General features: G+C 43.6%; 1 protein-coding gene across 1 annotated transcript in view; it reads right to left on the reverse strand.

Moving 5' to 3' along the window:
* LOC311239505 (band 4.1-like protein 3) overlaps nt 1-21,307 on the reverse strand; it is an 84,108-nt gene that overhangs the window by 36,557 nt on the left and 26,244 nt on the right. Inside the window, exons 3-4 of the mRNA XM_084327811.1 lie at nt 17,071-17,246; nt 4,734-4,877 (exon numbers count right to left, since the gene is read on the reverse strand). Coding sequence (XP_084183937.1) covers nt 4,734-4,877; nt 17,071-17,235 — 309 coding nt within the window. The 5' untranslated portion in view covers nt 17,236-17,246. The remainder of the gene's footprint in view (nt 1-4,733; nt 4,878-17,070; nt 17,247-21,307) is intronic.

Here is a 21,307-nt window from a genome sequence, read left to right on the forward strand (position 1 = left end):
TAGAGCTATATCTATATTCTATATTATAGCTATGGATACAATACTATGGTCATTTGACAGTAACTTAATCTTCTGTCCAAGATGCAAAAAAGAATAAAAAAAATTCATGAATACGTTCGCGCATTATCCCGTGGTGAATATAAGTATAGTTTCGGAGTGATCCTGGCTAATTCCTGGAGAGCCGAGTTATAGGGTGCAACGTGAATTCTACTAAAAGCATTGGCGTTTCATCCCCGGACATGCTACTATTTCCAAATCAAATGTATATAATAGGTATTATGTTTCATCATGAATGCATGACAGGGGGGGGGGGTCGTTTCTGATGCTTTGATTGCCAGTGAACCCCACACACGCTGATCAGCTGGATCGGAATGAAAACATTATTGGATCAAGCTGAAATTGACGTCAGATAGTCCTTACCTGTGGTCGGGCTTATTCCAAAAAGAATATTCCAATTGTTTGATCGCCATCTGGTCCATCTGATGTCCATCTGGTCCACGACATAATCCAGCACAACACACGCATCGGGGTATTTGACGCGCTTCAATGCGACCGAGTGAACCTCTAGGCTTCCCTGTACTAAAAAACTGTGCCCGGAGCGGTTTAAACGTAAAACACGGTCTGGAACAGAGTTTACTGCACTCTCGATACTGCCACCTGGGAGGATCTGGCCAGTACTGCACCCTTGGTGTCCAAATATGCCTTTTAACGGCAACATACAAGTCTGTGACATTGAATAGAATATTAAAATCGTAAAAAATGAAAACGGACCAAATAACGTATATATATATGGTTGGCGTTCAACGGTTGTTGGCCAAACACGTGTATAAACGTTGTTGGCGGGGAATGTGTTAAGGTCCCCAGAGAACAGGGTAAATCTGCATTTCGTTATGACGCCCCTAGCTCATGGAATGGAACTACTATTAAACTCCAACAGTCCTTAAAGCTTGAGATTCTCCCCTCTGTTGCAGAGTTTAAGACCTTGATATCCAACCTTTGTCACTCTAGTTGTACGTGTTTTTTTAATTGATTTGTTATCCTTGCTTTTTGACTCGCCTTCTTGTCTTATTGTTATGATTTTATGTGCCGTGTGATTTTTATATGCTTCTTCCCCACTTAAATAAGGGTTTGAAATTAAATATTAATGTTCAAAATGTCAAACAGGGCTCCTTTAACTCTTTGGACGCCACGCATTTGAGCATCGTTTGTACTTACCATGCAGACGCTCTAAAAGATAGGAATAAGTGGCGGTGTTTGCAGGGCTATAACTATATTCTATAATAGCTATGGATACAATACTATGGCCCATTTGACATCGACTATCTATCTTTCAATGTGTTAAAGAAATAATTTCTTCATCCATACATTACCGTTTTATACCGTGGTGAATATGAGTGTCGTTTTAGAGTAATCCTGTCTAATCCCAGAAAACTACGCTATGCAGCAATACGTGCTGGAGTTACAGCCATCTGGAGGTGTTGAGGCTACACTTTCAGATACTGTGGAAAGGAAGGCATGACTCTGCACAAGACGACTAATAAATATAAATATATCTCGAACGGAAAAATAATATATATAAAAAGAAAACTGAGTTCACTGAATTACATCTTTTGACAATTGGGGTTCAAGGTTTTAAACTCTGCAACAGATGGGAGAATCTCAAGCTTTAAGGACTGTTGGGAGTTCATTCCATCAGCTAGAGGGGCATCATAGCAAAATGCAGATTTAGCCTATTCCGGGCAAACTCTGGGGACCTTAACACATTGGGCGCCGGGGCATTGTGCCCATCATTATACCCAGTCTGCCACCGCTGTTTACCTTCTTTGCAGGGCTATAACTTTTTAAATATTATAGCTATATCTGCATTACTATGGCCCATTCAACATCGATTATCTATCGTTCCGGATGTGGGAACTTTATATTTTTTCATTCATACATTGTTGTGTTAATACCGTAGAGAATATAAGTATGTTTTTAACCTTTTCTGCTGTAATTCCAAAAACGCTAGTTATAGGCCCCGACGCATATGATAGATTATCGATTGGCGTTTCTTTCCTATATACACGCTATATTCAAAAATTCAAATGTATATGATCGGTATACATTATGCTTCATCATGCGTGAAGGAAATGGGGGGGGGGGGGGGGGGGAGTCGTTTATAATTCCTTGATCGTCAGTAACGGCTTTATTTAGTATGGGTTGATATATTGATCAGACTGGTTGCAAACAAAGAAATGGACAATTGGGCTGAAAATAACGTTAGTGTCCTCTTGAGACTGTCCTCCGATGAGACTGGAGGAAAAAGATCCCAATTATTTGACGTCGATCTCCTAGATCCATTTCCGGTTTGTATGGCGCAATAAACGCCGAAATCATATCGATTATTGCGTTTCGAAAGCGATCCAAATGCACTTGAGTGTTTGTCTGGACCCACGTAACAAGATATGACTGCCGGAGGGATTTCCTCGATGCACCGATCGCCACTTCCGGTTTGGCGTGAGTGTAACTCGCCCGACCATCCACAAGGCGGCGGTATTGAGGCGTTGCAATCTCAGACAGGGTGCCGCTGCAGTCCGGAGGGAGGCTGGATGAATTATGAATGCCATGGCGAAAAAATGAAATATTGATCCCAAAAACGATTTACGCCGTTGTTGGCGCACAATGTGTTAAGGACCAGAATGATCTGGAACCCACATGTGAAAACTAGACCCACATTTTATCCTTTAAAGGAGCACTATTTGAGATTTTGAACATTAATATTTCATTTCAAAACCTTTTATTTAAACTCGAAAGACAACTGAGGTTTCCCTAATTTACAGTTACATCAAGTGTATCTTTTGACAATAATGACAGGTGCTGACCCCCTGAAACCAGCATGATCATGCCTAAATAAATCAATATCGAATTAAATGGCGACCTTGTGAATTGAAATCGAATAGTGTAGAACAGAGGGAAAAATCTGTTGGAGTTCATTCCATGAGCTAGAGGGGCATCATAGCAAAATGCAGATTGAACCTGTTCAGAGCAAACTCGGGGGACCATAAGGACCAGCCAGTCACTAGAACGGTTTCCATTGGTTCCAAAATTCCATTCCAATAATGATGTAGTATAAGGAGGTCAGAGGGGGCCATCCCACCTTGTCATAAAGGACACATGTGAAGGCAAGAATGACTACAGGACCTGCATATCACAATGCACCATTTAGATAGACATGGGGATGAGAAGAAGCAGTAAGATAGGGGCATTTTTCCAATAGGTTCATCAATTTATGACAAGAGGGAATAATTGCAGTAACATCTCTCGCTTTCTCCTTAACACATTCCCTGCCACGCAATTTGAGCATCTTATACCATTCTCTGCCAGCACTGTAAGTCTATGGAGATGTTCACCTTCTTTGCAGGGCTATAACTTTTTAAATTGCATTACTAAATTGACATTACTATGGCCCATTCAACATCGATTATCTATCGTTCAGGATGTAGGAACGTTTAACTTTTTCATGCATACATTCATATGAAAATACCGTCTAGAATATAAATATGTTTTTATCGTTTTCTGCAGTAATTCCTAGAACGTGAGATATAGGCATAAACGCATATATAGATTATCAAATGCCGTTTGTTGCCGATCCACGCTATATTAAAAATTTCAACTGTACATGATCCTAAACGTTATGACTGATCATGCGCGGATGAGCGGAGGGGGTCGTTTATAATTCCGTGATCGTCGTTAAATGCTTTATGTAGTATGGGTGATATATTGATCAGAGCAGTTTGCATGGATAATAATAAACAAACAGGCTGAAAGTAACGTCAGCGTCCTCTTACTGTTTGCCGATGATACTGGAGGAAAAAGATCCCACTTATTTGACGGCGATCGCCTAAATCCATTTCCGGTTTGTATAATCATAATACACGGCCAAATCTTATCGATTATTACGTTACGGCAGCGATCGCTACACACGGACGTGCGTCTACAGTCCCGCAACAATATGCCAGTGGCCGGACGCATTTCGGAGACGCACCGAGATCGACTCTGCCATTTCCGGTTTGGCAACTCGCCGATCATCCACCAGGGGGCAGTATTGAAGCGTTGCAGAGTTGTGCCGGCTCACACTGCATCAGACCAGGCTCCGTGAGGGAAATATGAATAACATGGCGAATTTTTTTTATATGATCTCAATAACGTCGTACGCCGTGGATTGGCAGAATTAGCATGAACTTGAAACACGTTGTACAACGTTTTTGGCGCAGGATGTGTTAGCGTATACTCTAGCGAATGTTGTCCCTTCACAAAACATGTTGTTCCTAAACAAGACGAAAGTCTTTCTCTGGTCTGCATCCCCTTAACAATTGTCTGTATTAGGGATGGGCGTGAGTAATCGATTAATTACTCGTAGCTATCAGAAAAAGAAAAAAAAAGAAAAAAAAATCAAATTTATAAATTTTTATGAAAAAAATATATATATATTTTTTTACATATCTTTTCACATGTATGTGTAAGATTATAACTGTTTGTTGGTTTCCTTAAACATATATACGTGAAAAAAAATCGAATATTTAATATATATATTTTTTGAGTAATACACGATCAATAGAGTATAGCATGCGATCAATCGATCTGGATTTTTCTTTAAAATGCCCATCCCTAGTATGTATTGAGCCATACTGTATTGTACCTATTCTGCAATCTGTTAATAAAGTTTTCAATCAATCAGTCAGCAGGTTCCTCACCTCCACAGTCAGAGTGAAGTCGGAGCCGTCCAGCAGGGCCACTTTACACTGCATGTTCCTCAGCTTCTTCACCCCCCTCAGAGGAGACCTGGACAGACGACTGGTGGACGACCTGCGGGAGACCTGCTCCTCCTCCTGCGACTCCTGGGGGAACGAGAGAGAGAGAGAGAGACAGAGGGACAGCTGTTTAGTTCATGATCCGCCTGCTTTCCACGATGCCGACTTCATGCAAATAAAACAAGAATGCTACACATTTCCTGTACTCTACCTTGAAGCCCCAGCTGCATCAAAACTCTGCTCTGAAAGGTCATTGACAAAAGGGAAACTAGTCCGGACACAATGTCCACCAGCTAAAAACAGAGACAGAGTGAAGAGAGTCCCACTGAGAGGAGCAAAAAAAAAAAAAAAAGGGTACGTCGCCATTTTGTCTTAAACAGAGAAAATCCAATTTTCCACTTGGCTGAAAACAAAAGCCCTTCCTGATTTACTTTTCTTCAGCAACAAGACAAAGAAGAAGATACTTTGACCCCAGAGATGTTTTACCTTCTTACGCTATACTCTAACTCTTCTTATAACTATTTTCTATTCTATTGGCTATTCTCGTTTCTATTCGACCTGCTCTCCCCGGCCATGTCTGTAGATTGTAGAATACCTGCTACTACTGGTGTAGACTTGAGGCATCAGTCTATAAGGGCTAGGAGGTACTGTAGACTGAATATGAAGGTATACCATGTAACGGTGTGTATTTTTACTATACAGTCGTCCATGATATATATACATATTGTAAAAAGAATATATATATATGTACAAAGTGATATTTTTAAGTCAATCAAAAAGAAAAGATGACTTGCAGCAGTCTTTAAAAAGCCAAAGAAAATAGAGCATTTTGAATTAAATAGGATCATGACAACTGTATTACAAGATAAAGACATAAAAGAAAACATCATATCATGATGTAATTTGCACTGGAAAACTATACCGTCACATACAGTCAAAAAAACGAAGGAAAATATGGTGATATGATAGTTTGGTCATATCGTCCAATCCTACAGTAAAGTATTATCTCAGCATAAGAAAAAGAGTAAGAGGAAATACTGACGTTTATGGTTGCCACGCGGTGATGTGAAATTTCCCATGACTAATGACAACACCAGTATTACCGGTGACACCGCACATTTGACAAAACTATGTTCAATATATGTAGAGCGGATCAATGTAGCTGCAACCTTATTTAGCGCATCACGTAAACATACTGTTGCTGGTCTGGACCTCAGCTCCTCGCCAGTCGAGCTGCTGAGTGGTTTAATCCTAAATAACCTGTTGTGTCTCTAGAGTCTCCTTTCAAGTTTCAAGTTTCAAGTTTCTTTATTAGTTGTCATACAGAAGTACAGAATACTTTTATACAAAATGCTTCTTTCTGTTTCGCTCCAGAGACTGTGCTAGGCAAAAATAGATAATAAAAATAAGTATAGCAAGTATAAAATAGAAGTCAAGTACGTAGACAAAAATGTTCAGTATACATATATATATACAATGTTCTATGTAGAGTAGAAGTAACTGAGTTACCATACAATATACTATACAGTGCAAAGCAGAAGTGTGATGAGGTACAATTTAGGTACAATATAATTTACAGTAAGGTGTAATGAGGTATGGGTTGTAGTGCAAATTCTTTACCGATAAATATAAAGTGTGCTTAGGTGTACTAAAGTGGTTAAAGTGGGTGCTGCAGTGAGTTGTATGTTTAAAGTGAGTGTGTGCGTGTGGATGTGTGTGCTGCGAGTGCATTTGATGGTTGTTACATAGTGTTATTGTTTGTTGAGCATCCCGATGGCCTGGGGATAGAAGCTTCTTCTGAGTCTTTCTGTGCTTGCCATGAGACTCCTGTATCGCTTGCCTGACCGCAGCAGTTCAAAGAGGCAGTTGTTTGGGTGGCTCGAGTCTTTGACAATTCTCTTAGCCTTGCCCATGCACCGCTTGTTGTAAATGCCCTGGAGAGTGGGAAGCCCCCCTCCAATTGTGCGTTCGGCTGAGCGGGCCACTCTCTGTAGTCTGCTACGGTCTTGTGCGGTGCTATTCCCAAACCAGGAGGTGATATTGCCAGTCAGTATGCTCTCTATTGTGCATGAGTAGATGTTCTTAAGGATCTTCTGACTGACTTGGAACTTCCTTAGGCATCTGAGGAAGTAGAGGCGTTGCCGTGCCTTCTTCACAACACTGTCAATGTGTGAGGTCCATGTCAAGTCCTCGGATATGTGGACTCTGAGGTACTTAAAACTGTTGACTCTCTCAACCGGTGCCCCGTCGATGCTGAGGGGGCTGTAGTCCCTGACCCCTGACCTCCTAAAGTCCACAATCATCTCATTTGTTTTGCTGACGTTCAGGGAGAGGCTGTTCTCTTGATACCATCCCACTAGAACCTTGACCTCCTCCAGGTAGGCCCTCTTGTCGTTTGCAGAGATCAGGCCCACCACTACTTCTCTGCTTCACTCAAAGTTAAATATACTCTAAATGAAAGTGAAACTTACTGAAAGTGAAAGCTACTCTGTACTGCGCCCTATAAAATAGATCTACTGTCCTGTTCAGTTTATAATGTTGTCTGACTAAGTATTGATAACATGCTTAGTATTTTTTTGTTTTTATGAACATGGGCACTGAAATTAACTAAATGGTACACTTGGCACTCATCTGTTTTCTTTAATGGCAGCTTTTCAGATGCTAGACATGTTGAGAGTGGAATTCCACAAGGAAGTTGGCATGGTCCTTTACTTCTCTATCTTCACTAATGATTTTCCATTTGCTCTCAAAAAAGCACATGTATTCTGAATGATGATTCAACAATATAGATTAATGCACCCACAGTTATTTAAATCACTGCAACCGTGAACAAAGAATTGCAAAAAGTACTAGATGGTAAGCTGCTTTTTTATATAGCGCTTTTATCCAAAGCGCTTTACAATTTGTTACTCACATTTTTACCCATTCACTCACACATTCACACACCGACGGCGGAGGCAACCATGCAAGGTGCCAACCTTCTCATCGGGAGCAATTAGGGGTTAAGTGTCTTGCTCAAGGACACATCGACACGCTGCCCGGGAGGAGCGGGAATCGAACCGGGAACCTCCGGATTGCCAGACGACTGCTCTACCTCCCGAGCCTATACCCCCCCCCCCATACAAGTTTGCATTAGCGACATGCTCATCCCTGTTGATGTTAAAGGGGAACTATCTTATAAATGGCATTTTCCAGGGGTTTGCATTGTTTTCTAGCAATGTGGGGTTGTATGTCTCTAATTCTCATTTTGGCACATTCCTCCAGTTCAGATGTCACGAGATCCTCCCCCACTGAACTAAGCCATTCTGAATTTACGCGTACCTCTGACGTGTAAGAATTCCGGGAATTCCGGCGGCACGGTGGTGTAGTGGTTAACACTGCAACTCACAGCAAGAAGGTCCAGGGTTCGATTCCCGCTTGGGGACCAGGTTTCCGCGTTGCCAGGTACCCAGGTGGGGGATCTCCCAGGCCTTTCTGTGTGGAGTTTGCATGTTCTCCCCGTGCTCGCAAGGGTTTCCCCTCCGATAAGATAAACCCAATGGAAAAAACATGCACACAACAGATCGCTGACGCTGTTGCGACTGTCGCGTCCTTGACGAAGACGGGCAGGAGCACTTGGATTGGTCCCCGGGCGCGGTACCTCGCCGACGCCCTGTCTGCTCCCGGCTGCCCTTGGGGGGAAGGACGACGGGATGGGTTAAGCGCAGAGCTCAATCGCATCGGCGACTGAGAAAAAAGACAATGCATGTGTGCGTGTGTGTATTCCAGTGTGTGTGTGCCGCTCCCATTGCATGTCCCAGTTCGTTGCATGCCGAATAAAGACCTCTAAAGAGGTCCTGCATTATTATTATTATTATTATTCTCATCTGTATACCTAACGCCCCCTCTATGGTTGTAGCCACCACCCACACTCAACCATGATTATTTATTGCAGTACGCAAGCAAATGCGTGGAATTGAAGTTTAACAGTGAGTTAGCATTGGGTTAGCATTTAAAAACGTTATACAAAACGGGCAAGATATGTTGTGCTGTTCCTGACTGCCAAGCAGCAAATACGTCCTTGCATTCATTCCCTGATGATGTCGTGATCCGCCAGCAATGGGCCAAGTTTGTGAGCTATGGCGATCGCGACTTGTGGAGACTATTAGAAGAGGACAAAACAATCACACTTATGGATGATAACGTGCATTTTCACCAGACTACATTGGACTCAGTCAGCACTTCTGGTAAATCATAAAAATACTATAGTCAAACAGGTGTTTGACTATAGAATCCGACTCCCCCTCGGAAAGGCATCCCCTGTTAATAATAATAATAATTTAGGACCTGCTCAGAGGTCATCAATCGGCACACATGCGATGCATGCATGCAATTCGTATCTGCGATTAACCCATCCCGTCGTCCTTCCCCCCCCCCAAGGGCAGCCGGGAGCAGACAGGCGTCAACGTGAGCCGCGCCAGGGGACCAATCCAAGTGCTCCTGTCCGTCTTCGTCAAGGACGCCACAGCGTTAGCGATCTATTGTTGTGCATGTTTTTCCATTGGGTTTATCTTATCGGGGGGGAAACCCTTGCGAGCACGGGGAGAACATGCAAACTCCACACAGAAAGGCCTGGGAGATACCGCACCTGGGTAACTGGCATCATGGAAACCTGGTCCCCAAGCGGGAATCGAACCCTGGACCTTCTTGCTGTGAGGCGACAGTGTTAACCACTACACCACCGTGCCGCGTGAACGCTCATACACTCTACCCAGCATGTAATACGTTCTTTGTTAGAACTCAACTCGTTATTATTGGTGCATACACCAATGCAGATTTCTGTCATAAAACGACGATAAAGCGAACAGAAATGCGGGAACGCTCTGATTATATTTAAAAGGCTTTGACATTGTAAAATGAAATAAGTGGAGTTTTGAAGCTGTAAGCAGAATACAAGTCATATGAACACCCACTATGTATGCTTTTTTACACATTGCAAGGGTTTTGTATACACATAAACTCAACAAATAACCTCTGTTCTCCTTGCAATGCGTTTTTAATTCTTTCTTATACAGTAGGAAGGGGGAAGAACACTATATCGTGTGTGTTCCTATGACTTGTATTCAGCTTACAGCTTCGAAACTCCACTCATTTAGTTTTACAATGTCAAAGCCTTTTAAATATAATCAAAACGTTCCCGCATTTCTGTCCGCTTTATCGTTTGACAGAAATCTGATCAGGGAGGAGTCAGATTCTGGCAGGGAGTCCGAATGCGGCACAACACCGGCCGAGGAGGTAACATTATTTGTCGCAGAGTCGAGAGCTCCCCAGACTACAATGGCGATCGCCTGGGAGCGAACTATTGGATATTATTATGAAGAGGAAGAGGACAAACGGTGATGATCCATCCATAACATAAGGTGTGTTTTCACCAGACTATGTTGGATTCTAGTATTTTCAAACAGGCTGTTTGGATGTAAGTTCCTGGATGTAACATATATAGAGTAGTATGGGCGGAGCTATTTGCTATAGTGCAGGTTGGTGACTGTCACTCAAAGCGCATTGCGAGTATGGGCGGAGCCCAGCCAAAAACAGCTTGGAATCTTGAAGTGCAGAAAGTCCTGCTCTACAGTACTTGATTAGAAATACAAAACAATGCATTTTTTGGAAAAATACCTTAGATGTGTTCCATAGACTCACAGGAATTGTGTAAAATTGCCCAAATAGTGAAAGAAATAGTAAAATAGTTCCCCTTTAAGCACCACACGCATCATTCTGGTGTAGCACCCATCCAGGGACTTCTGCAGGGTGGGCTTCAGACATCTCTAGTACAAATCATTCATTGAGCTCTAAAACTCAGCTGAACCTGAGGCTAAACAATGTAGCTGTTGAGCAAGTAGAGGAAACAAAGCTTCTTGGTGTTATTTTAGATTGTAAGTTGTCATGGACGGGACATATCGATTCTGTTGTTGTCAAGATGGGGAGGAATATATCCGTTATAAAAAGGTGCTTGGCTTTTCTGACACCACAATTGACTAAACAAGTCATCCAAACTCTAGTTCTATGACATCTAGACTGTTGCCCAATGATCTGGTCAAATGCGACCAAGAAGGATGTGGGAAAGCTGCAGCTGGCTCAGAACAGAGCAGGTCGGCTGGCCCTTTGATGCACACTAAGGTCTAGTGTAAACAATATGCAGGTCAAGCTCTCCTGGATGAAAGTCACGCATCACTCCTTGTTTTTGTTAGAAATATTAATGTATTGAAATATCCTAATTGTTTATATAATCTACTAACACTCAGCTCTAACATACATGCATACCGCACGAGACATGCCACCAGAGGTTGCTATACAGTTCCTAAAGTTAGAACACAATCAATGCAACGCACAGTGCTGTATCGGAATTCACTTCCAGAACAGAGTGCTAAAGCACAAACTAAAGCAAGCTTTAAAAGACAACTGAAACATCCAACAGCCCTACGCCTGTAAACACATTCTGTACATTTAGACATATACATACACCACACACACACACATACATAGTTACTTTTTGTTTCATTTTATCTTATTTTTAGTGACAGGAACATTAGTAGCCTATACAAATGGTGGTAAGAGTTTACTTTGTATGTATATACAGTGCCTATGAATCGGGGTAAGAGTTTACAGTATATGGTTTCTCACTGCTTGTGAATTGAGTGCATATTAATATATGTTATGTAATGAATATTGTACTATGTATGATTCCATATGATTAGGAATGTGGTATGTATAGTAATATGTTTGATAGAAAGTATATCGTCACTTTCTGACTTTTAATACCACTTGGTTGCTCGTCTGTAAATGTCTCATCTGTTGTTATTTATATGTTATGTGTGTGTCCTTGGTGTGTTTCTACCAGGTGAAGAGAGCAGACACTTCACACTTGGCACTGCAATCCAACTTTATTTATATAGCATGTTTAAAAACAACAAGGTTAACCAAAGTGCTTCACAATCAATCCATAATATAGTAAAAAAAAAAGAAAAAAAAACACAAACACAATACAATGCACACAGAACTACAAACACAATTACGGCAGCAGACTGTAATTTTTTTTAAATGCTAGGGAGAACAAATGTGTTTTAAGATGAGACTTAAACATTGGGAGCATTGGGGCCAGCCTAATGTGGGTGGGCAACTCGTTCCACAGTTTGGGGGCTGCAAACGCACGGTCCCCCTTGTTTTTTAGCCTGGATTTGGGGACAACAAGGAGGGACTGGTCAGAAGGCCTCAGAGACCGTAATGGGGTGTAGGGGTGCAGGATCTCTGTGAGGTAGGGTGGGGCCATACCATGCATTGCTAATGCAAATAACAGGATCTTAAAATGTATCCTAAACTGCACAGGCAGCCAATGAAGGAAGGCGAGGACAGGAGTGATGTGCTCCCGTTTGTGTGTCCCTGTCAACAGCCGAGCAGCTGAAGACGCAACAGCGAGGCCTGGGCAACGCCAACGTAGAGCGCATTACAGTAGTGCAGCCGTGTTGTCACAAAGGCATGCATAACTCTCTCAAAGTCCATAAAAGAGAGAAGAGGCTTGACCTTGGAGAGTTGCTTCAGCTGGAAGAAGCTGGACTTAACCACAGAATTAATCTTTTTGTCCATTTGAAATTCATTGTCTATTTTCACCCCCAGTTTGGTGACTATGGGTTTGACACATGAGTCAAGGGGGCCATGTCTGGAGGTGAGGTATGTGTCCTTGGTGTGTTTCTACCAGGTGAAGAGAGGAGACACTTGACACTCATGTGTCCTTGGTGTGTTTCTACCAGGTGAAGAGAGGAGACACTTGGCACTCATCTGTGTCCTTGATGTGTTTCTACCAGGTGAAGAGAGGAGACACTTGGCACTCATCTGTGTCCTTGATGTGTTTCTACCAGGTGAAGAGAGGAGACACTCGACACTCATCTGTGTCCTTGATGTGTTTCTACCAGGTGAAGAGAGGAGACACTTCACACTCATCTGTGTCCTTGATGTGTTTCTACCAGGTGAAGAGAGGAGACACTCGACACTCATGTGTCCTTGATGTGTTTCTACCAGGTGAAGAGAGGAGACACTTCACACTCATGTGTCCTTGATCCCCTCTCCTCTTGCAGCAGTACTTTCAACTTCAGCAGGATGAAAACAAGTGGGAAGCTAGGGGAATGTTTAAATTCTGTTTGCTAATTATGTCAATAAAGAGGGTATTCCTCCTCTCCCCTCTCTCCATGCGCAGTTCAAACTTCAGCATTATGACAGCAAACAGAGATAGAAAAGGCCCAGGGGGGGGGTAAACCCTGCGTATCGGTTGATATCGGTATCGGAAATTAAGAGTTGGACAATATCGGTATATTGGATATCGGTAAAAAAGCCAATATCGAACATCCCTAATTTGAACCCATTACAATAGAAGGGGTAACATATCCATCTCTCTCATTGTCAGTATGTGACCTTGACCAAGCTGTAACATCCGTCTCTCTTCTCCTTAATGTGTATACACTCTCACCCAGATGCACAGCGGTAAACTAGGAGGGATGTTTTGAAAGGCTCATAAGGAATCGCATTCATATTTATTTGAATTCACAACACGGCACCGTGATAGCAAACGGAAAAAACAAATGGGTGAACAGAAGCAGTGAGATAGGGACATTCTTCTATAGGTTTATACGGTTATGCCAATAAAGAGACGATAAGTGCAGTGTCTATTTATATCCATCATAAAGAGAAAGGCTATTGAACATGCTGTAGGATTAGGGGGTAGTCTCTCTCTCTCTCTCTCTCTCTCTCTCTCTAATGTATAGTCTCTCACTCAGATAATCAACTCAAGTAATCGGAACAAGCAGTAAACTAGAAGGAAATCTATCAATATTTATTTGAATCCACAATAAAAAGGAGGAATGATTGGCTATTCTAACAACCTATTTATTAGATCAGATTTTCTTTTTAACCCACTCTCAAGGTACCGAAATGTGGCACCGATTGAGCTAACATGAATAGGTGCTCGGTAGTAGGGCTGCTTGAATATGGCAAAAATCCTAATCATGATTATCTAGATTGATATTGAAATCACGATTATTAAACACGATTACTCATTGATTTGAGAACATCACATGACTGAATTTGTTTGACCTCTCTTAGTTAGTGTTCCGCTGTGATGGAAGGGTGCACTGCATTTACAACACAAGACTAAATGGGAGTATGAGTATCAGTATGTGACCTTGACCAAGCTGTAACATCTGTCTCTCTTCCCCTTAACCCTTTCACTGCGACAATACACAGAATGTTAACCCTTTCACTGCCACACAACAGCAGGTAAACCCTTTCACTGCCACACTACAGAAGGTTAACCCTTTCACTGCCACACTACAGAAGGTTAACCATTTACTATCACACCGACGGTAACCGTCAGTAGTGAGAGAGAAGGGGCGGCTGGGTAGCGCAGTGGAGAATGCACTCGCCTACCACCACAGAGACTCTGGGATAAAATCCAGCTGTCAGCGGTACCTCCGGCTTGGTCAGTCGTCCCTACTAACACAATTGGCAGTGTTAGCGGGTGGGAAGCCGGCGGGGTATGTGTCCTGGTCGTTGTAAACTGCAACTCCTACTGGTCGGTCGGGGCGCCTGTTCAGCAGGGAGGGCATCGGGGGGGAATAGCGTGAACCTCTGCACGTGTTACATTCCCCCAGTGAGAGTCCTCGCTGTCAGGTGAAAAGAAGCGGCTGGCTGACTCCACATGTATCGGAGGAGGCATGTGGTAGTTCTACACCCTCCCTAGGCCGACAGTGGGACAATGCGCGCAACGACCAGGAACTTGCAGGAAGGGAATTGGCATTACGACTAAATTGGGATGGGAGCAAAATAAATATAGAAAAAGTGAACAAATTTTTTTGTATTAAAAAATAAAAGACTACCGTACTTTTCGCACTATAAGCCGCACCTGACTATAAGCCGCAGCAGCTAAATTGAATGATCTGTACATATATAAGCCGCACTGGACTATAAGCCGCAGGTGTTTTAATGTTTAATTACCATATGTAATTAGCATTGGGACACAATACTGTCGGACAAATAACACGAATTAACTCATTTACAAGTTGTATTAAGTTTGGCAAATAAGGGAACAGATAAATAACATTTCAATGCAGTCAAAAAAGCAATATTTTGATTTTAACATTTTCGGGCTTGGTCACGTCGAGTCACATATAAGCCGCACCGTTATATAAGCCGCAGGGTCGAAAAATGGGGGGAAAAGCCGCGGCTTATAGTCCGAAAAGTACGGTAAATGAGAGCACCACGGCATGCGGCACACTAATCGTTTTACCTCGATTATCTTCTCATGATCGTGGAAAGCCAAAATCGTAATTGAAACTCGATTCATCGCCCAGCCCTAGTCGGTAAGTACTCTAAAAACGTAATGAGTTGGGTACCCAACCCTAAACAGCAGAGCCATCTTCCCCCTGGTGTGATGTAGACTAACCCATCTCTCAACCCACACCACCCGCCCCTCCCCTGGTGTGATGTAGACTAACCCATCTCTCAACCCACACCGCCCGCCCCTCCCCTGGTGTGATGTAGACTAACCCATCTCTCAACCCACACCACCCGTGCCTCCCCTGGTGTGATGTAGAGTAGACTAACCCATCTCTCAACCCACACCACCCGTGCCTCCCCTGGTGTGATGTAGACTAACCCATCTCTCAACCCACACCACCCGTGCCTCCCCTGGTGTGATGTAGACTAACCCATCTCTCAACCCACACCGCCCGCCCCTCCCCTGGTGTGATGTAGACTAACCCATCTCTCAACCCACACCACCCGTGCCTCCCCTGGTGTGATGTAGACTAACCCATCTCTCAACCCACACCGCCCGCCCCTCCCCTGGTGTGATGTAGACTAACCCATCTCTCAACCCACACCGCCCGCCCCTCCCCTGGTGTGATGTAGACTAACCCATCTCTCAACCCACACCGCCCGCCCCTCCCCTGGCTGTTCCATTCTTCGCTCATCCTAACCTACGATGAGTCATCTGTCATTTCACGCTCTATTTACTTTCCTCTCATCAAACAACCTATTTCCATACTTAATTCTCCTGCATTATGAGAGAAGAACAAGCCTCGCTGTGGCAGCCGGGGCGGAGGGTGCTTTGAGTGTGCCAGCCTGCTCCGCCTTAGCAGAACACAGTGCCATCCAGCATGTTAAGTGCGAGCGCTTGTGACAGGGCACTGTGGCACTGTGGCGGGACACGACTGCTCCAGCCGTGGCGGGCTAATCCCACCCGCATGCGGGGACAGAATCACACCTGCCTTTTTAGATACTGATCTGGGGTCAGCTCATCCTTTTTATCCGTCTCGTCGGTTACGATTAGCGGAGAAGAACATGCATCGATTCTGAGATCAGCAGCCGGGGTCGACTGCGCCGCTCTCGGTAGATCCGGGGCTTATCAGAATGTGTGACCCGTGAGACTCATACACCAAAAAAAAAGACCCCCCCCACCCAATTTTTCCCAGCGTGTATTCTGTCGACACCCCGCACGGTTTTCGGAGGTAGACGCCGCTTAGCTTCGGTGGATCGATCAGATAGCGGGTGCGGGGAGACTCGTCAGGGCCGATGTCTGCGGACGAGCACTTTAGGAGACGGATAACATCTCCTAGCTGCTACCTGGGCGATATATCTCTAACGCAGACACAATACAAACAGGCTGCAGGCCGAGGTTCTTCCCAGAAACAGAGAGCAGTCTGTTGTTATGAAGGGCTGGAACCGGTTCAAAAAAACAAACAAAAAAGGCCCTGGGATTTTCTATTGTCCTCCTCGCCCCCCTATTCAGACACTGGAGTGAGTGAACCCATACCGTTTCTCTTATACTCACTATAGAGGTTTACCACGGAAATACTGCAGTGATTTAGATTATTGTTGTGTTTCTTTTCTCCATACTCACTAAAGATTTACCAGAGAAATACTGTAGTGATTTCGTTGAATACTGCAGTTCATTCTGGTATGGGAGGGCTGTGTGTGTGTGTCTGTGTGCGTGTCTGTATCTGTGTGCGTGTCTGTATCCGTGTGTGTGTGTCTGTGTGTGTGTACGTGTGACATGTGTCTGTGTGTCTGTGTGTGTGTTTGTGTGACGTGTGTGTGTGCGCGTGTCTGTCTGTTTCTTGGCTAACCTGCTCTTTCTTGGTGAGAGTGCTGTGTGTGTGTGTGTGTGTGTTTATGTGTGGGGGGGCTAACCTGCTCTTTCTTGGTGAGAGTGCTGTGTGTGTGTGTGTGTGTGTTTATGTGTGGGGGGGCTAACCTGCTCTTTCTTGGTGGGAGTGCTGTGTCCGGCAGCGGCGGGGAGCTCCTCTGGTTGGGCCTGAGAGAGCTGCTCTGGTTGGGCCTGAGGGGATGACGTCGCTGCCTTCCCCTTCTCCTTCTCCTGTTGCTTAGGATCCGAGTCGGCTCCTGATTCAGTCGTCATGGCGAATCACGCTGGAGCAAGGGAGAGAAGAGGAGGAGGAATTAGATGAGTAAGCCAACTCACCTCTGAACACTTTTCACTTAGTTGTTAACTAAAGACTAGCTGAAAGTTAACTCATTTATTTTATTTCAATCTCACAGGGATGAACAGTTCTCCGATGTGGACGCAAATAAAGAAGATGTTATTATTTATGACATGAATGTGGTGGTAAGCAAACAGGTTGTTGGGCCATTACTGGTTCACTCAGGCTCCCTTTCATCGCATCACAAGTAAGGCCGCATGATTATGGCAAAAATCATAATCATGATTATTTTGATTGATATTGAAATCACGATTATCAAACACAATGATATGACATGTACTGAATTAGTTTGGTCTTTCTTCTCAACCAAAGGCTGCCTTTCAGGCATCTTCTACGAGTTCAAAATAACTGGAGGAACTCGCCGTGGCCCTCGTGAGCTGGAACTACCGTTTGGGTTTAGCGCACCACTGTGAAGGAAGGGTGCGCTGCATTTACAACACAACAGAATGAGAGCAACACGGCATGTGGCACAATAATCGTTGCATCTCTAGTTCTCTACTCTATTATTATCTTGTTTTCATGATCGTGGGAAGCCAACATCTTAATTGAAATTGAGGAACAACTCAGGGTTGTCTGAGGTTGCTGCTGCTTTCTGACTGAAGGGCAATCGCACATCGAAGGGGGCAGATGGAGATTAACACATTGGGTGCCACGCCCCTTTGCCCAGATAACCCCTTGAGTGCCAGCGCTTTAGTCAATGGGAGGTCGGGGATATTTGCAAACGCTTAAACGATATCTTAAATTATGGCTATGGGTCTAAAACACCCCTGGCTTATCAATGACTTGCTTGCAGTCAACATGTCTGAAACGGATAGTTTTTTCATTGGTACATTTCCGCTTTATACCGTTTTGAATAAGAGTATAGTTTCTGAAAGTTCTAGTAATTTCAGAGAAATTCCGCGATAATAGCCCTTTAGTGGAATACACAAAACACGTTGTCATTTTTCGGCTGATTTATGAATCGTTTTCAAATAAACGCTAGATTATCGATAGTATACGTGTACTTATGCACGCTAGAGAAGCAGGCTGAAAAATCTATTATCCATGACCTGGTCAGCGCTAACGTCATACACGCACACACACACACGTTGTGATCGCTATGAAAAAATTTATCTGATTAACACTTTGACTGCCATGAAACGTGTTTAGACGTCATCGCTGGCCATGCTCAAGTTGCCGGAGGACGCTGTACAGCGTCCTTATATCAATATTTCAAAAATCTGCGATCGGATTCATATGTCCCCTCCGCTGGCCTGAGATCCACCAGCAGGACCCACTGAGCTCTCTGGCGGTTCAGGAGCGCCATCTGGTGGCCGATCGGCACAATCGCTTAACAGGATGTGCCATAGAGGTTGTGCTAGACGTCCGTAGTACTTCCGGGCACTCGCTATAGGTCCCGGGACTCTGGCTCGTCACGCTACACAGTGATCGATTGCCAATAACTCGATAAACAACATGATTTGGACGTATATACCATTATACAAGCTGGAGATGGACCGGGTAAATTTACATCCCATAATGATAAGACTTCTACTCTACGATGATCGCCCAACGGCGCGCGGAGACTGGGGTGAGTTTCAGCGTGTAACGTTACCGTCTTCGATACTAACTGCTATTATCAACATTTGACCCACATTAGATGATTGGTATAACGCTGCCCACGGAATTATAAACGCCCCCTAGCCCATCCGGTCAACATCAGATGACGTGTAGTAACTTCTAGAAGTACGTCTAGTTGGAATTTTTTATATCGCGCTGATTGCCATAAAACTGTATTGCATCATCAATATAATGCATTTGGGGCTATAGATCACGTTCTGGAGAAAGCTGCAGAAAGAGATGAAAACATACTTATACATTAGACCATACTTTACTATGAATATGTGAATGAAAAAGTTTAACGTTGCTACACAATGAACAATACATATAGGACTTTGAATGGGCCCTAATAATGGCAATGTAGCAATAGAATTTAAAAAGTTATAGCCATGCAAAGAAGGGGTACTTCTCCATAGACAAATAGAGCCGGCAACCTATGGTATATCATGAATTTAACCCAAGGCAACCAAAGTGTTAACCCAATACTGGTAAAATAGAGTCCTTACCTCACATCAGATGTTCTACAAAAAGATTAATCCAATTCCTGATCGCCATTCCAAATATTGATCGCGTTTATTGATCCAACGTTATAGTCCGAAACGCATAATCGAAAGCTGCTCCGAGCCTCCCCAGTGAATGTGGTAACAGACACTGCTTGCCAGAGATGGGGAAACCCTGGACCGGAGTTTTTTTCTGATGCACTTTTTCACCCAATCCAATCCAATGATGTGCATTACCGTCCGGGAGACGATAGACGGCGGTATTTGCCCTTTTCGAGCTCAGAGCCATTCCCAATGATAACGTCAGGCTGGATGGATGAAAAATGAATGGATATCGCTAATAAAAGAAATAACAATTAAATAACGAGAAATCTCGTCATTGGCACTCAACGCATGGCGAGTTAGGACGAGAAATCTCGTCGTTGGCACTCAAAGTGTTAACACTTTGAATGCCATCCACGAGTTTTCTCGTGTTTACTCGGGTTGAATGCCCACTCACGAGAATATTCGTTTTATTCGTTTTTTTTTTTTATTAGCGATCTGAAATCATATTGCATCAAGCGAGTCTACAGTTGGAGATCCAGTCACCCCAGGCGCTCAGATGTGAAAAAAGCGCCCCCTATCGTCTCCCAGATGGTAAATCACCCTTTTGGATTGGACTCAATGAAAAAAAAACCTGCACTCCACATTTTACTTCTCACTCATGTAACCGGGGTCTACCAGAGTTCACTCTGGAGCCTCGGAGCCGCGGGGAATATGTGTTTTACTGTATACACGATAGATCAATCAAATGAGCGATTTTTTCGAATGGCGATCGGGAATTGGAATAAACCATTTGGATACCATCTGATCTCAGGTAAGGAATCTATGTTATCAGTATTAGGATAATCAGACTCGTTTTCACAGAGATAAAGCTTTTATGTGATTGTGTGTTATCGCTGTTTGACTGTGCGCGCCGTCAGGAAATAGGAGACTCGATTTTCGGCTCGCCGCAAGAGCGTGCGTGCGTACACATATACTATCGATAATCTAGCGTTTATTTGAAAACGATTCATGACATGGCCAAACAATGACAACGTTCTAGAATATTCCAGTAAAAGGCGATTCTCATGGAATGTGTTGTTTTTTCCGTGAAATCAAGTGATTTTCAAAATGCTATAAAACGGAAATGAAGCGATAAAAAAAACAATCTGCCATGACAATGTTGACTGGAAAATGAGTCTTTGATAAGCGACGGGCAGATTAGACACATAGCCATAATTTAAAACATAGATTAGGCGATATTAACATTAACATTGGAGTGGATGTGGGCATTCAAGGGACTAATAAGAAATTACACTTGGGCAGTCAAAGTGTTAAGCATGTCTCCTCCATCATCATCATCTGCATATTTGGATGGACTAAAGTCCAATCGGCATTCAACGGTGAGCTGAGCATGAGATAGCACGAGTCATTGTGCCATTTAGTGCTTTAGATCTTACTTCATTACTGGGACAGTGAGGGGCAAAAACAAACCTATGCATCATGTGCTGCAGCAACAACAACAACAACAACAACAACAACAACAACAACAACAACAAGGCTAAACGGACCATGTGATGTTTACTATTCACGCAACCATCCCAAACATCTGAACTATGGTAATTCCGTGTCGTTCATAACCCGAGCCGTTCCCTCAGCACAATAATAACAACATAGCAGTAAAAGACGTGTTCCCTAAGGACCACATTTACGTAATGAGAAGAAACATTTATCTGCCCATTTTGCCAAAACAAAGATGACGGATAGGATAGCATATACCCTGGGGGCCCTGAGCCCCCCCATAGCCAGTTCTAACCCTGTCCCAGGGGCTTGGGCATGTGTTTTTTTTGGGAAGGCATGCGGGTCTACG

This window comes from Notolepis coatsorum (genome assembly GCF_963971535.1).
Source record: "Notolepis coatsorum genome assembly, chromosome: 13".
NCBI lineage: Eukaryota > Metazoa > Chordata > Actinopteri > Aulopiformes > Paralepididae > Notolepis > Notolepis coatsorum.